General features: G+C 35.2%; 1 protein-coding gene across 6 annotated transcripts in view; it reads right to left on the reverse strand.

Annotated features, from left to right (window-relative positions):
• LOC127411220 (60 kDa lysophospholipase-like) overlaps positions 1-15,307 on the reverse strand; it is a 164,278-nt gene that overhangs the window by 50,978 nt on the left and 97,993 nt on the right. The window contains exon 1 of one of the 6 annotated variants that reach the window (XM_051646624.1): positions 8,021-8,478. The exons of 2 other annotated variants lie outside the window; for them this stretch is intronic. In XM_051646624.1, coding sequence (XP_051502584.1) covers positions 8,021-8,294 — 274 coding nt within the window. In that variant the 5' untranslated portion in view covers positions 8,295-8,478. Of the gene's footprint in view, positions 1-7,958; positions 8,479-15,307 lie in introns of those variants that run through there. 3 more of the 6 variants (XM_051646621.1, XM_051646622.1, XM_051646626.1) reach the window with 3 other exon arrangements.

Here is a 15,307-nt window from a genome sequence, read left to right on the forward strand (position 1 = left end):
GCAGAAATAAGCAGCAGCCTGTATGCCCGACTAGTGTTGTTGTCCATGTGTTTAATGAGCCAGCTACTAGAACTGTTGAGTCGTGGAACAAAATGTCCTTGGGAAGTCTAAAATTTTTGGTGTGCAAGGCCACCCAACACAGAGTTTCCATTGAATAACAACCAAATGATTTTCAAAAAGAACCTATGTCCACAAATAAGGAGAGATTTTCACACAATTACAACTACACATTTGTGGCAATATGGAAGATACTATTTCTTAGTTGGTGGGGGAGCACTGAGTTCTGTATTTCCGTTATGTAATAAGCATACTATCCTTGAACTCTGGTTTACATGTTCAAAGAACCGAAAAGTTTTGTTTTTGACCTTGCAAATTCTTTAAAAGATGCAATCAATTTTTTTATCAGTGTCGTTTTTATAGATAAGATTTTAAAGATAAAGATTTGAGTTTGCAAGCTTTCCCAAACCAAATTAATGTGCAGGATGCAGCCTAGTACTATAGCTCACGACAAGGAAAGATTAACTTCCTTTGTTAGAAGGTAAATATCTGAGTCTCCTATCCACAAATCTTAAAACATGATCTATGCTGTCTTAAGCCCAGTTCTTTTTTGTAAACAAAAGCACTCCTCATGTCACCCCTTTATTGCTTATCATAAAGTAACCATGTTTGCAGTCCAACATTTATACAGACTTTCAGCTGTGTATTCCAGGTGGATATCTTTGTATCTATGTGTGGAATACCTCTGGCCTATTGACATATATATTTACTACAGGTTTCCATGTCATAAGACTTTACAGCTCATCCACCATGCGCACAGACAGGGACGAAATGGACACTTGTTGTGTTTGTTCATTTAACACTCAACCTTTTTGGTGTGGAGACATTAAACTTACACAGAGTTTAAGAGATTGTTCCCAGCTACAACTTTTAACTGTTGTTGCGATAATCCCTGGCTAGAACTTTTGGGAGTATTTGCTTTGAATGCTGTTTTTCAGCATCAAACGTTTTTGTTTAACATGTCTGCGTGGGTCTGGCTTAAAGGGTTAGTTCACTCAAAAATGTAATTCTCTCATCATTTATTCACCCTCATACCATCCCAGATGTGTATGACTTTCTTTCTTCAGCAGAACACAAAGGAAGATTTTTAGAAGAATATCTCAGCTGTAGGTCCATACAATGCAAGTGGATGGCGATTAGCACTTTAAAGCTCCAAAAAGCACAGACAATCGCAGTAAAAGTAATCCATAACTCCAGTGGTTAAAGCGATATGATTGTTTGGGTGAGAAACAGATCAATATTTAAGTCCTTTTCACTATAAATGTTTACTTCTGGTCACTCTCCAATGCGCGTCCATGAGGGGAATCGGTTCATGCTGCATCTCGCAATGTAACCGCATTGGAGGAATCTGATGAGAACTGACACGATACAACCGGAATTGCAGCTTGATTTGTTCACAAGAGAATGCTGTTCACATGTTTCATTGGTTTTGCTGTCATTTGAACATGCCAGTGTGCTTACGCCATGCGAGAAGCAGCATAAAGTCCAAACAGAATCTAAATGGATGTACAAGGAAGTGTGTTGCTGGAGTTTGGCCATTGTTTGTGTGTGGGTTGTGATAAAATGTGAGAAGGAATGATCTTATGCCGTAGTGATTTTCCACTATTTTCCATGGCTTTGATGTGGAATTTGAAAGTCTGAATGAAATGTTCAGCTTGCCAATTTGTTGCAGGATGGAGTGGCACTGCTGTTCTATCTATGCAACATGACCACACGGGAATGGTCTGGTACCCTAACATTGACACCATTTTGCTGAGTTACTGACAAGCACCATCTCCCATCAGACATCTTAGCATCAATTCAAATGTCTTTACCCTTTCCGGTGAAAACCAGGAAGTATTCGTGTCCTAAGGTCGTATTTTGCCCCTAAAATTAAATTTTTACTCCACTGACGGTTAGGTTTAGGGTTGTGGTTTGGGTTAGGGCCTGTGGTTAATAAAATGCATTCCTATTGACTGCATTACATCATTTACAACTAAAAACAACTAGCTTTACAACTCTCCTTTGGCACCACTCTATGGACATTTCACTGGGAAACTTGAGCTCACAAATGCTCAACAGCACTTCCAGCTTCAGCCAGTGGGGGCAGTGGTTTGAATTTCGGTAAGTACAGACCGATTGCAGCTGAAGAATTTCAGCCTACTGTCACCAAATTCACAGGCCATTACCACACATGAAGTGTGGTAAGAGATTAGGCTTAGAGTGATGGTAACTTTTAAATTTGCCGGCAGCCACTGAATGTTTTAGCAGCTTTGGTTTATTGAAAGCTGATAATGCTGACTACTCTGACAGCAGCACATCACCTCTTGATGACCCCTCTTTAGTGTTATTTCATACACTTTAGACAATGTGAGATCACGACCCGACTCCTTTTGGATTTAGTCACTGGTGACAGGTAATAACTCTACCTGTGCCATGTAGAACAAGTCCACCTGCTCATCTGAGTGTTTCGAAACTGGAGAATCCAATAATAGCCAAGAAAGTCTATTGGCTCTCCCGTGCTGTTGTGTTCACTTGAACTCAATACTGCAGGTGTGCGTACCCAAAAAAGACAGCCCATCACTGAAGTGTCATTGAGGCTATTGAAGGAACACCCTTTGCGGATTGAAAATAGACAGTATTGGCTGATGATTGGTGACTTGTACGTGCTTCCCATACAAGTTTTGATTGAATTTCTTGATTCCCAAACCAGACTTAAAGGCTCACTGTCAAATTAAGCATAATTTTGTTTGGCCGACGTTAAAGTCCTGGACACAAATGCAATTGGATGTTCTGTTCCGTCTGCACACTTGTGAGATAACACCACTCCGATTCTGTACGGAGAACCATAACAGGTAAGCTTGAGCGTTAAGGTGGGCTCATAGTGTCTGAGCACATTGCCTGAAGTGACCTACAGCTAAGCCTCCCTGAAAGCATGTTCACACTCTTTGGACCAATGCCACCTTACATACATTGTACAGCAGACAGTTTAATGGATTAAGTACTGATAAGAGATTGGGCAGAAACTTGCTATAATAACTTGCCAATCCCAATAAGTAGTTGTGAAAAGTTCTGTGGTTGTGGTGCTTTTAGAATGACATCAACCTTCTCTTTACATTTGTGTAGACCCTGGTTATCAGTCCTATGACCCCATATGCAATGGCATCCTGGAAAAACACCCACTTTTCTCTGATTGCTCCTAACCCAAATTCCTCCAGACTATTAAAAACTCTCTGTTTCTTCAGAGGCCTAAGTGCAGTGGTGGCATGGCCCTTCCAAACTTGAAATGCTAATAATGGGTAGCCTATATATGAAGCATGTTATAGTGGTGGCATTACCAGTAGCTAGAAGCTATCTAACTGCCTATCCTGGGTTGTTATGGAACTATATCCTCATAAACATCCAGGGAGATACGCGGCATTCGTTGAGGATCTGGGCTCAGTTTAGGTTTCTCCTGAGCCCCACTGGCCTTAATCAACTTTTTTCACCATCAATGCAGGACATAGCTTTTCAAAGCTGGTATGGCAAAGAGTTCAAATTCTTTTAAGACTTAAGCTGCATACCATTCAACATAGAAAGTTGGATTTTCCAACTTCCTACTAGGAAAAGTGCAATGGAACGCCACTTGAATTCGGACTTCTAACTTAGAAAGTTGTGCGGATATCTTCAACAATTTTGCTGAGATGCAGGTGCATGACATCAAACAAACATGTTGGCACCCAAGGAGATTTACAGTGGTAATAATAAACATTCAGTTTTATTAAATATTAACCATCAATGAGTTAAAATTCTAACATTTTATGATAATAAACTCGTTTAGCAAACTTTTGCAGATAGAGATGTTCAAAACACTTTAGATAATGCTCTTTTTTTGATTATCGTACAACAAATGCTAGCACTGCAGCATAATTTATTAATTTGGTGCTAGGAGGCGTCTCTTGTGACAATCGAACACCTACTCAGTTAACAGGGGAAACAGTTTTGTTTGCTCATAAAGCATCTTCCCAGTTGGCACACCAATCAATACTACTTAGTGGAAGGAGTCTGCCCCACCCGCTCATACCTAATGTATCAGAGATACAATGTCGTACTTTCACCTTGAAAAGACCAGATTTTCTCTACGAAGCTCTGAAAAAAGATTCTTCAAGACTTGGTGCCCTTTTCATGAGTATCTCCATAACCCCAAATAAAATCTTGTTGTTGACTGAATGAGCTGTCAAACCAGTGGATCTTAATTTAGACACTTTTTATTATTTGGACTATTCTCTCTCTCTTCTTTAACTAACTGATTATTTAATTTTTTTGTACATCTGATACTTTAGGAACATTTACTACTCAGATCAGCCAAATACCAACTTCAACTTTAATTATACATTTATTTATTTACTTATTTATTTTAAATCTAAAAATAATCAGCAGAGAAGGGGTTTTAGGGGATGGTGGGTTAGGGTTGAAGGAGTTTGGTTGTTTCTGTTATATGCTAAAAATAGAGAGAAAAAAACACTTTGTAAAAGAAAACTGTTTCCCAAGTGCTCACACTGTTAAAAAATGGTTTTGCCTTTTTGTTATCATAACTTAAAATGTAGCATTAGAATAACTTCCCTGGACTGAACTTGTTGAGATAACTCATTTATCCAGAGGCCTGTCTCAAAAATCCGGTTTAAGTGGCTATCCAGGTACATTTAGATTGAGCAAACTGTTTTTTCGGTCTCAATCAGGCAAGCTGGTTTTTACCAGTGCTCATTGCCACGGTAACTTACGGTACATGGCTAACCTGCTCCAGATCAGGTTTTAGACTGGGTAACAGATCGCAAACAGACACTGAACCAATTAGCTGCGAGTAAAGTGACATCTGACGCAATGTCACTCCACTGTATCTTTCGCCCAAATTAAAGCGCTTTACAGGAAAATATATATTTCATGGATTTAGATTTATATATTAAGATTTAATATACTAGGTCTATGTATAAAGATATTATAAGGTTGTTTATTTGAGAGATCAGGAAACCTTGTATCTTTTGAGTAGCACATTTAAAATGTATTATTGTTTTTTTTTTTTTTTTTTTTTTGCATGTCTTTATACATTGTATCCTGTATGCAATGCGTGATGCTGAGAACCTTGGAAAAATGCTGTTTGCAGAAGTGTTTGTAAGGTGAGGTGATTCTCACACTTTAAATGTGTTTATTGTGTGACGAGTCAAACTTCGAAAAACTATTTAACTGTAATCCAAAATGTAATTTAGGAGAACTATGCACATTGTTAATGCATTCAGATTCCCAGCATGCACTGCGGCATGAATAAATTATGCAAATTACTGCGTCTTGATCGTTTGCTGCTTTTTGTGCTGTTGTTATCTACTACATGATGTGTTTGTTGATTGTTGTCGATTTTTGTGCTTTAAAATGTTGAGGCCCATGCAGGTTTGCATGGCAATCTTAAGTCTCATTATGAAAGGAGCAACATATGATGAACTCTTGTCTATTACAAGCTATATATCCTTAGGTTGCATCTTATTTCTTTTGGATGGGGTGACCAAGACTACAGCTATCATATTCAGTGAGAATAATTCATGATTAAATCAGATGAAGAAGTTTGCACTGCTCATTTAACAAGTTACATTTAAGTGAACTGTATGCTCCATTTAAACAACGTTCCATCTCAAGTTGACAAAACGTACAAATAAAAGTTGAAACCATTTTTTTTTTTTTTACAGAAATATTTTGATCCAGTGATTATTATGTCTTTAAGGTAGCACTGTGGGTTGGAATGCCCTATAGCACCTGGTCCATGTCCTTCAGCCATATTGCTGAGTCCGAGCCATTAACAGTGTTCAGCCGATCTCCGCACCTCAGCCACGTAATCTGCCACACTTTCTGTTTTCTGCTGATTTCCTTATGAAAGCAAAAGAGCTCTGCAATAATAAGTGTCTTCAGATTCAGATGATTTTGCAGTACATTCATTATGTCTTTAAATGATTTATCTTTCAGCTTAGCTGGTGGTACTAATGTATGCAGCAAGTTGTAAATTTTAGCCCCATTTAAGCTCAGCAACACCGCCACCTTATTCTCTTCACCAATATTGTTAGCTAGACAGTACTATTCAAGATCCTCAACACAAGTTGTCTCACCATACTGTGAGCTACCAAAGTTGTTGATTTTGCCAATGCACCCAGCCATCTGGGCTATTAATATCCGTTCTCTGAACTGAATGCTCTCGGATCACTCTCTCTCACAATATTCACTGGGGATTACACATACTGCAATTCTCATAACCAATTGCTGAGTAGCATATATTTGTTTAATACACATTAAATCTTACTGGTAAGGAGTTCCAAATTGAACTGCATGTAGCACTTTAATATTATTAGGTATTATGAATCACACAACAGAATCAATGTGCCTCAGCAGACTAACAAAATATTCCCACAATATTGAATATTTATCAATATTCTTTTTTTATCAATCTACCTGTATCCAGTATCCTATAAGTAGTGTTTACAAACGGTTTACAATTGTTTGAAGGGGCTTGTAGACGTTTCTGCAGTAACCTCAAAAAGAATTTGGAGTTTAGACTATTAAATTGTATACATGACAGTACATGCATTAAATCTACAAAAGTCTTTGCGCTAGATAACAAAACATCAAACCATAAGGCATTTTGAAGAAAGACAGCACAAGCACACATTTCAAGCAAAATAACATGAAGTTCATCATTAGAGGCCCTTCCTGGAGCAATGACCAGTAACCATGTAGAGACAGTGCTCAGTGTCACTCACTCAAACACTAAACACCATCAGGGTAACACATGTGAAATTAAAATAATACAATAAACATTAACTAAACTACATCAAATATAACCCAGAACACCCCAAAGTACATAACTGATATAAAAAATAAGAAGAAACAACTATTCCCATAAAATATAATTAAATGTAATGGGTCACGCAGTGAATTCTGGGAACGCCTGATTACTGTTTTTTACTGTAATTTTAACAATAATTTGCCGTACAAAGTACATGTACTCTCTTTTTAAACATGATATAAAATTTTACCGTTAATTATACGGGGATATCAGACTTTTTACATCTAAAAAATTGACTTTTTACAAAAAAATTCCGTAAAACTACATGTATTGTCTTTTTAAATATATTAAAATTTTGTACCGTACATTTTAAGGTAACTACATTTTTTTTACTGTAGCATTTTTACAGTCTTTTACCGTTAAAATTACGAAAACATTTTACAGTGTCAGAAATGTACTTTTACATTAAAAGCCAATATTTGCCCTCTGGATTTGATTTCCAATGACATTTTTTTACCTTTATGGAGGGCTTTTTTTTTTTCTAACCATTTAAAACGTAAACTGTCTCATACATTTATGTAAAATTATGTCTCAAAATTTAGAATTTAGTAGGCTACCTCTTACTCTTAAGAATTAAATCAACATCAATTGAAATGTATGCCATAATATGTATAACTAGGACAACAATCGATTAAGAACTACATCAAACATTAGACATGTTTTAAATAAAGAATTCGTTAGGAGGGCATTTTTTGGCCCCAAAACTTTCCGTGCATTTTTTGATATATTAGGTGGCATTTTTGCCACATGTCTTCCTACATTTCTGACCCTGGCTAGCATGTCACTTGGTTTGATATATAACTGATGCAATAACGTTCCCGATGACATCCCATATATTACAATTTCCGTGGATCCGGGATCATGATCTATTCTTAAAAAAAAAAAATAATAATAATAACAATAATAATAATATATATATATATATATATATATATATATATATATATATATATATATATAATGTTTGTTAACTATGTGCAGTTTAATGTGTGTAATGCAATATGTGAATGGATCACTCAATAATTCCATTGTGCATATTAATGTGCGTAATTTTAGTCACCTATCATATCTGGAACTCAATGTAGTCATGTGTGCGCGCGCACAGCTGATGGTGTTGTTTACCGTTATTCTGGTATGTCATTCCGATGGTTCCGCCGGTGTTTATGACGAGGACCCTCGCCTCGGCACTGGGGCTGACATCAACAGACTCTAAACTGGCGCTGCTAGATAGTCTCCTTCGGCGACCCTGACCTATGGCGTTCCGGCTGTAGGATGTCTGCAACTGAAACACATCAGACTGATCAAGCTGATTTAACCGGGTGTTAGACAGAGCCCGAGCCAGCGAGGTCATGCTTGCTGAAGACGGAGCAGACGTAGTGCGCTTCCATTCCGCCATATCTGACTCGCTTTAGCTACCCCGCCAACCAACTCAATTTCTTAAAGGGACAGCGCGTTGATTTTAAACAGTGCTAAACCCGCTCTAACAACTGGAAACGCACGAAACAACGCAACACTTATGAATGTAGTTTTATCAGATTTAAAAAAAAAAAAAAAGTAATAAAAGAAGATCATTTAAAATAAATTACATTGTCTTTAGAGTCATTTCTTAGCAGAAAATGTAAAGCCATTTTTTTTTTTATTTTTTTAGTATAAGTTATCTGCTCTGTTTACCCCAGGTATTAAGATGTTAGGGTTACCCAATCAGAAGTGGTCAGCGAAACACATTGTGTTTCCTCCTGGTCAAGTAGAAGGAGGAGCTAATGCCTCAAGTGGAAGGGGCTTGTGCAGCAAGTAGGCGGAGAAACCTCAAAGTCAATTACCGGTGCAGTTGCACCAGCTATATGTACCTTACAACTTAGCCTAGTTGTTGCGTAAATGGGCACTAAGTCAATTTACGCACTACTAAATATTTGAGCGTTGCACCATTAAATTTATGTAGGACGTAACCCTACGTATAAACTAAATATTTACGGCAGCCTCCGACCAGGAGTAACTGATGGAATAAAAAAGCAGACTCATTTAATGACATCGATGAGCTCATGTTTTGCATGACAGGCTTCAATCCTTTCGACATATATGATGATGTTTACATTTACACTCGTTTACATTTATGAGAGAGAAAAAAAACGTACTTTTAAGCAGCTCTTCAGCACGAAACCAATCTAACGGTGCAGTTTTCAGGGTGCGTCGCCCCGTGTCAAGTGTCAACATATACGAAATATGTAAGATATTAAAATGAATAAATGTCTATTTTTCCAGCCTGTTGTATTAGTATTTATTTATCACTCCTTATTTATTTTAGATACAGTTCCTATTTATTGTTATTTACACAGGGCAAATATACTATTTATCAAATGTACTTTTATTAGGTATCGTATTTTAATGGGGATTTAATTTATAGGCTACAGCTGACAGTTACGTGAGCAAACAAGGTTTGAACATCAACCCTAACGAGAAAACTGAAATGCACTGCTTTTTAATACTTCTGTGTACAAATTTGAAGGCTGCTTATTGGATCAATACAGGTAAACGTCATATTATGCGACTACGCATCACATTACGGAGCGCTTACGACCTACTAGTTAAGTCTTGCCTTAAGAACAGGTGGTGCAACCAAATTAAGCACTGACTTAGTTACAAACTAACTAGTAGTTACTAAGCGCTTAGTGTGAACTTTACGTCCTAAATTACGTGAGAACTTACGCACAGCTGGTGCAACCCTGCCCTGGTCGTTCAAACGCGTTTTCTGGGACCGCTTGTTCGGATTTTGAGGGGTGGGTCTCAATTTCAGGAGTGCACACATCACTTACTACAACATTACTGCATGATGATAAAGTGTAAAAAGACAAAGAGAACGTGGGGGGGAAAACGGTGTACTGTTTTGGTGCATTTTTTAAATTATTTTTATTATTATTATTATTATTATTATTATTATTTTCAAAGTCCCACATAACTGCCAAAGTTACGTACACTTGTTTTAGGGCAGTGGTTGATTGACAAGTGAGTGGGTGGTGCTTCATTGATGTCTGGGAAGCATCAGGAGGCATTAGCGTTTACACCTCAAACGCAATGTGGTCACATGCGTTTCTGACCATCTTCATATGTGGTTTGAGTGATGCAATCACAAAATGTATTGGACCACATTTATACCTGTATTTAGCGCTGTCCATTTGTGATTGGATCACCTGAAACACATCTTAATACCAGGTGTAAACAAGTAAACAGGATCATAGTCACCATGCACATGCAGGATGCCCTGTTGACCATGAGCAAAAAGATAAGGTTTAAGTTTACTCTCATTTACTCTCATTTGTCAGAGACACAACTTGCTTTGAGCAATGAGAAAGTGATGCGTATTTGCCATGTGAATGCAAAAATCGTATTGACACTGACAAAAGCTACTATATTATGCTATTTAATGAGGCATGAGAGATGTTTTATATCAGGCAAAAACATTTTTAAGCATAGCTTCAGTTTGGAGGTAAATTATGCGTTGAGGTTGAAACTAAAGATTTTCTCATTTGTTGTTGCAAGGTTATAACACAGTCATTAAAATGACATGGTCATCATACATTTTTTAACATTTCATCACCTTATTTTTTATCCAATCCTTGCATGGAAAGAACAAAGGTTTTAAAACTGTAAAACATGCTATTTTAAGCAAGAGATGTTTGGGCAGGTTTATGTGTTATTGTTTAAGGTATATTTAATGATTTTATTGACCCTGTCCCTTCAGAGTTGCTTTTTCAACCGTGTGAATAAAGTCATAGATGGAAAACGATAAAGCTGTGCGGCGTACTGATGCATCAAAACACTGAACCATTTTTTAAAATCCTTTTTAAAGGCTTTGCTTTTATCACTGACTGCTGTCATTTGCGTTGTATGTAACATAGAGTACTGTACTGTTTGCCGAATTTCAGGTGGAATCCAGTTGAATCTCTGGTAGAGATCTGGTTGGTTTACTTATTCATAAATGAATAACATATGGATATAAAGAATGAGGTGTGGCTGGTCAGATATTTTATTTTTGGGAGCTGATACATGAAAATACAACTCTATTTTGACGATATCTATACATTTTCTTACCAGTAGATGTAGCCATTTAACTGAAACCAGATTATATACCATGCCCTATCACAGGATTTGCATTCATAATCCTAGGTGTCAAGTAAACCTCTTGGCTAATTTAATTCAGTTCATTTGACAAACTGATTGATGCTCTTGAGAACCTCTCTGAGATCAAAAAGACTCCTGAAGCAGTAAAGGATACCAGGCTCCATCAAGAAACCTAATTTGAGAGGACATGTGGGGCAGATGTGGCCAAACTGGGAACCACTGATGAAGAATATATTGGGATTTGTAAAAATGAGCAGTTCAGCAGTTGTGGGGTGCTCTGACAACTGCTCAAATCAAACTTAGGCAGTAGCACACAGTAAGAATAAAGACAAATTTGCCCTTCAGAAAATGGAAACTCTTGAATCCTAGCAAGTCTATGATGTGGGTAGATCAAAACTGGAGCAACTCTGTAGGAGATAAGCCAGAGGATCAGGGCCACTAGATGCCATGGTTATGTGCACAGACTTTCACTGGAAAGTTGAACTGGACTAACATGTTGTTTCCCCCTTAAAGCAGGTAAGTTTGCAGATCTTAATCAAAGGTAGATTTCTACATTTTAATGTAAGTTTGAACTGTCATAATCAGTTTGCACATTCACATTGAGGGAAATTTCCTGTGTGGGAAATTTTAAGAACATAGTCCACATTGATGAGAAATTATTGGGGAACATCTGTTAAAAAAATTTCCATTTCTTACTCCTCTTTCATTGTGAATAAAACATTCTTCCTGAATTATCATGAAAGGACACTTACCTTGTTGCAATTATTGATTTGTCTTTTTATAATTAACATATTTTGGGCCATATTAGGATGTAAGGTCACTGAGAAAATAAGGCAAATACGCTAGGTGATCAGCGGAGGATTGATTTAACCTTGTGTTACGACTGTACCTGCTGCATAAGAAACATGGTTGCCAATGCCCGTTCAGTCAGAAAGCTTAGCTAAGTAAGACAAATAAATGATCAAATTAATTGGTAGAAAGCCAGCTACACAAATATATATTACACATACTGTATGTATGTATATATAGTATGTATGTATATATGTAAAACAGACAGAAAGACAGACAGACAGACAGATAGATAGATAGATAGATAGATAGATAGATAGATAGATAGATAGATAGATAGTGTTTGGCCAGTATTTGTGCAGTATAGCAAAAATTAACCCTTGTGCGACCTTCGGGACATTTTTGTCTTTTTCATTTTTGTTTTTTAGGTCATTTTGGCTGTGTTAATGCCAACGGCATAAATTTAGCCAAAGGTGTGTATTTTGGGGGGAATTTTGATATTTCAACCACAGTTCCTAAAATACATCTATATAATACACTGTGTACACAAAATAGTTACACTCAGGACCTTCAGGACAAAATGTCCCCATTGAAACCCACTGAAACTGCAATATTTGATCCCAGTGCCATTAAAGCATAAAATCATGAATTCTATGATATTATGCTTTCATTCTGGAGAAATTTTATTTTTTAATATTTTCTACCAGATGGCGCCATTTTTCTCATGTTTAGCCTATGGAGCAAATACATGCTTTTTTCCTGTTTGCTGTGTTATAGAGCACTGCAGGCCAAATGAATAAATGATGCAGCTAAAATTGTGTGGGTGTGTTGGTATGGATGTCAGAGTGTGTTTTGTATGTGTGTATTGAGAAATATGTGTGTGTGTGTGTGTGTGTGTGTGTGTGTGTGTGTGTGTGTGTGTGAGTGTGTGTGTGTGTGTGTGTGTGTGTGTGTGTGTGTGGGCGGGTTTAAGTGGTTTACAAGGACATTTTTTTAGGTTACAAACTGGTAATTACAATTGAAATTGCTTTAAAGACATACTAAACGATGTTTTTTGAAAATGTAAAAATGCAGAAAGTTTTTTTTTGTGAGGGTTAGGATTAGGGGTAGGGTTAGGGAATAGAATTTATAGTTCATACAGTATAAAAATCATTATGTCTATGAAGAGTCCTCATAAGGATAGCTGCACCAACATTAAAATCCTGAAAATAAATGAATATTTGGTAGTTATGACCTATAACATCAGGACTGATGTTGGTTAAAAAATCGAAGTCAGTGAAAGTGGAAAATAATATTAATATATAATATTTTTATGGCAGTTTTTTGACATGGAAATTTTTGTCCTCTAAAGTCCTGAGTGTGAGTTGTTTTTGTTTTTGTTTGTTTTTTAATTCTGACACTGCACAAAAAAATAATAATGCAAAATCAATGTTGTTGCTAATCATTGACATATCCCAGACTGTGATAATCCACCCCCCCCCCTCCACTTATGAAAAAAAAAAAAAAAAAAAAAAAAAATATATATATATATATATATATATATATATATATATATATATATATATATATATATATATATATATATATATATATATTTGTGTTTATTTTTTTTATTTATGTTTCATAAAAAACAACAGTGGCATTATATAAACACACTGGCATTTAAATGGTTAAAATCCTGAAAATGAATGAATATTTGGTAGTTATGATCAGGACTGATGTTGGTTACAAAAAAAATTTACTCTTTGAAAGTGGAAAACAACATTAACACATAATATTATAATGGCAGTTTTATGACGTGGACATTTTGTCCTCGAAGGACCTCTATGTAACTTTTTTTTTTTTATTGACGCACTCGGGTTAAAAAGTGTTACTCTGTCTACCCTGTCATTATTATAATGATAATGATGATGATTATTATTATTATTCATAATTATAATAATCTTTAATATTATTAAATATGATTAATTATATTATATGTTATTAATAATATTATTTATTCAATAATATAACTTATTTTCAAATGTATTATTATTATTATAGATTACATTAGTAGTATGTAAGTTACTGTTAATAATTTATTTTTCTTTATATTGAAATGCAACACTGCTAATTGGTATCAGTGCCATATTATGCAATGTAGCAAAGTCCCCATCCTCCTCATGCTGTCTCTGATTGAAAAATAAAATAAAATAATAACTATAATTAAAGAAATAAAATTATGAAGATAAGATCAGAAAAAGTGCGAAAAAGACGATGAAGAAGAAAATATCACACGCCAATGACTTTAAGGAGGTGGCGCATAATCCTTACCCACACCTTTTCCGGTTTGTTTTGACTGAGGTATTTGCGTCAGAGATCAGAAGATCAGGCGTTAGAGATGAGGAAAGAAAATCATTGTCAATACAAAAGTCCTCGGCCAAAAAATTAGTAGAGATGAACAGATGTATGTGGATGTAGAAATACACTCACAAATTGCTCTATTGAATACATTTACATTCGGACTTTCCATTTACAGAGAATAAATTCAGAGCAACACTTACATTTCTCACCTTTACTTTTACACATAGTAGTCCATTCATGCAATACATTAGGCTGATGCAGTGTTCTAATAATAATAATAATAATAATAATAATAATAATAATAATAATATATTATTATTATTATAATAACACTATACCTAATAGCACAAGAGTTACTAAAATAGCCTATAAATGATGTCCATTTAAGCGGAAACTAATATCATCATGTTCAGTCAACAAACACTTGTCAACAAACACAACTCATTCATAAATACACATTTTACTGCTCAAACGCTTTACCAAAGATCTTATAAATAAATAAATAAATAAATAAATAATAATAATATATTATTATTATTATTATTATTATTATTATTATTATTATTATTATTATTTTCAATTCACTTTTGGAAACAGAATCAGAATGAGCTTTATTGCCAAGTATGCTTATGCATACAAGGAATTTGTCTTGGTGACAGAAGCTTCCAGTGCACAAACAATACAACAATAGAACAACAAGACAGAGATAATAATAGGAAAAAAAAAAAATTTGAATAAAAATAAAAAAGTGAATAGAAAATAAGTCTTTATAGAATACACAATAGGATATATATATATATATATATATATATATATATATATATATATATATATATATATATATATATATATATATATATATATATATATATATATATATATATATATATATATATATACGTATGTACAATATACAAATACAAATCTGTTATTATATGTTTATGTTTATATATTATGTTTTGTTTTGGAGTAGCTATTACTATTGTAATGTTAGTTGTAATTTTATCTCTAATTCCGTTTCCTATAATTTTCCCTATTTCTGTTATCTGCATCTCAGAATTTATCACATTTGTGCATAACGTTTCTACAGCAGATTTTTCTTCAGTCTGTTGTACAAATAAGTTCCTCAAACTCAAACACAGTTTTGACGTTTGCAAAGAC

Source organism: Myxocyprinus asiaticus, chromosome 20 (genome assembly GCF_019703515.2).
Source record: "Myxocyprinus asiaticus isolate MX2 ecotype Aquarium Trade chromosome 20, UBuf_Myxa_2, whole genome shotgun sequence".
Taxonomy (NCBI): Eukaryota; Metazoa; Chordata; class Actinopteri; order Cypriniformes; family Catostomidae; genus Myxocyprinus; species Myxocyprinus asiaticus.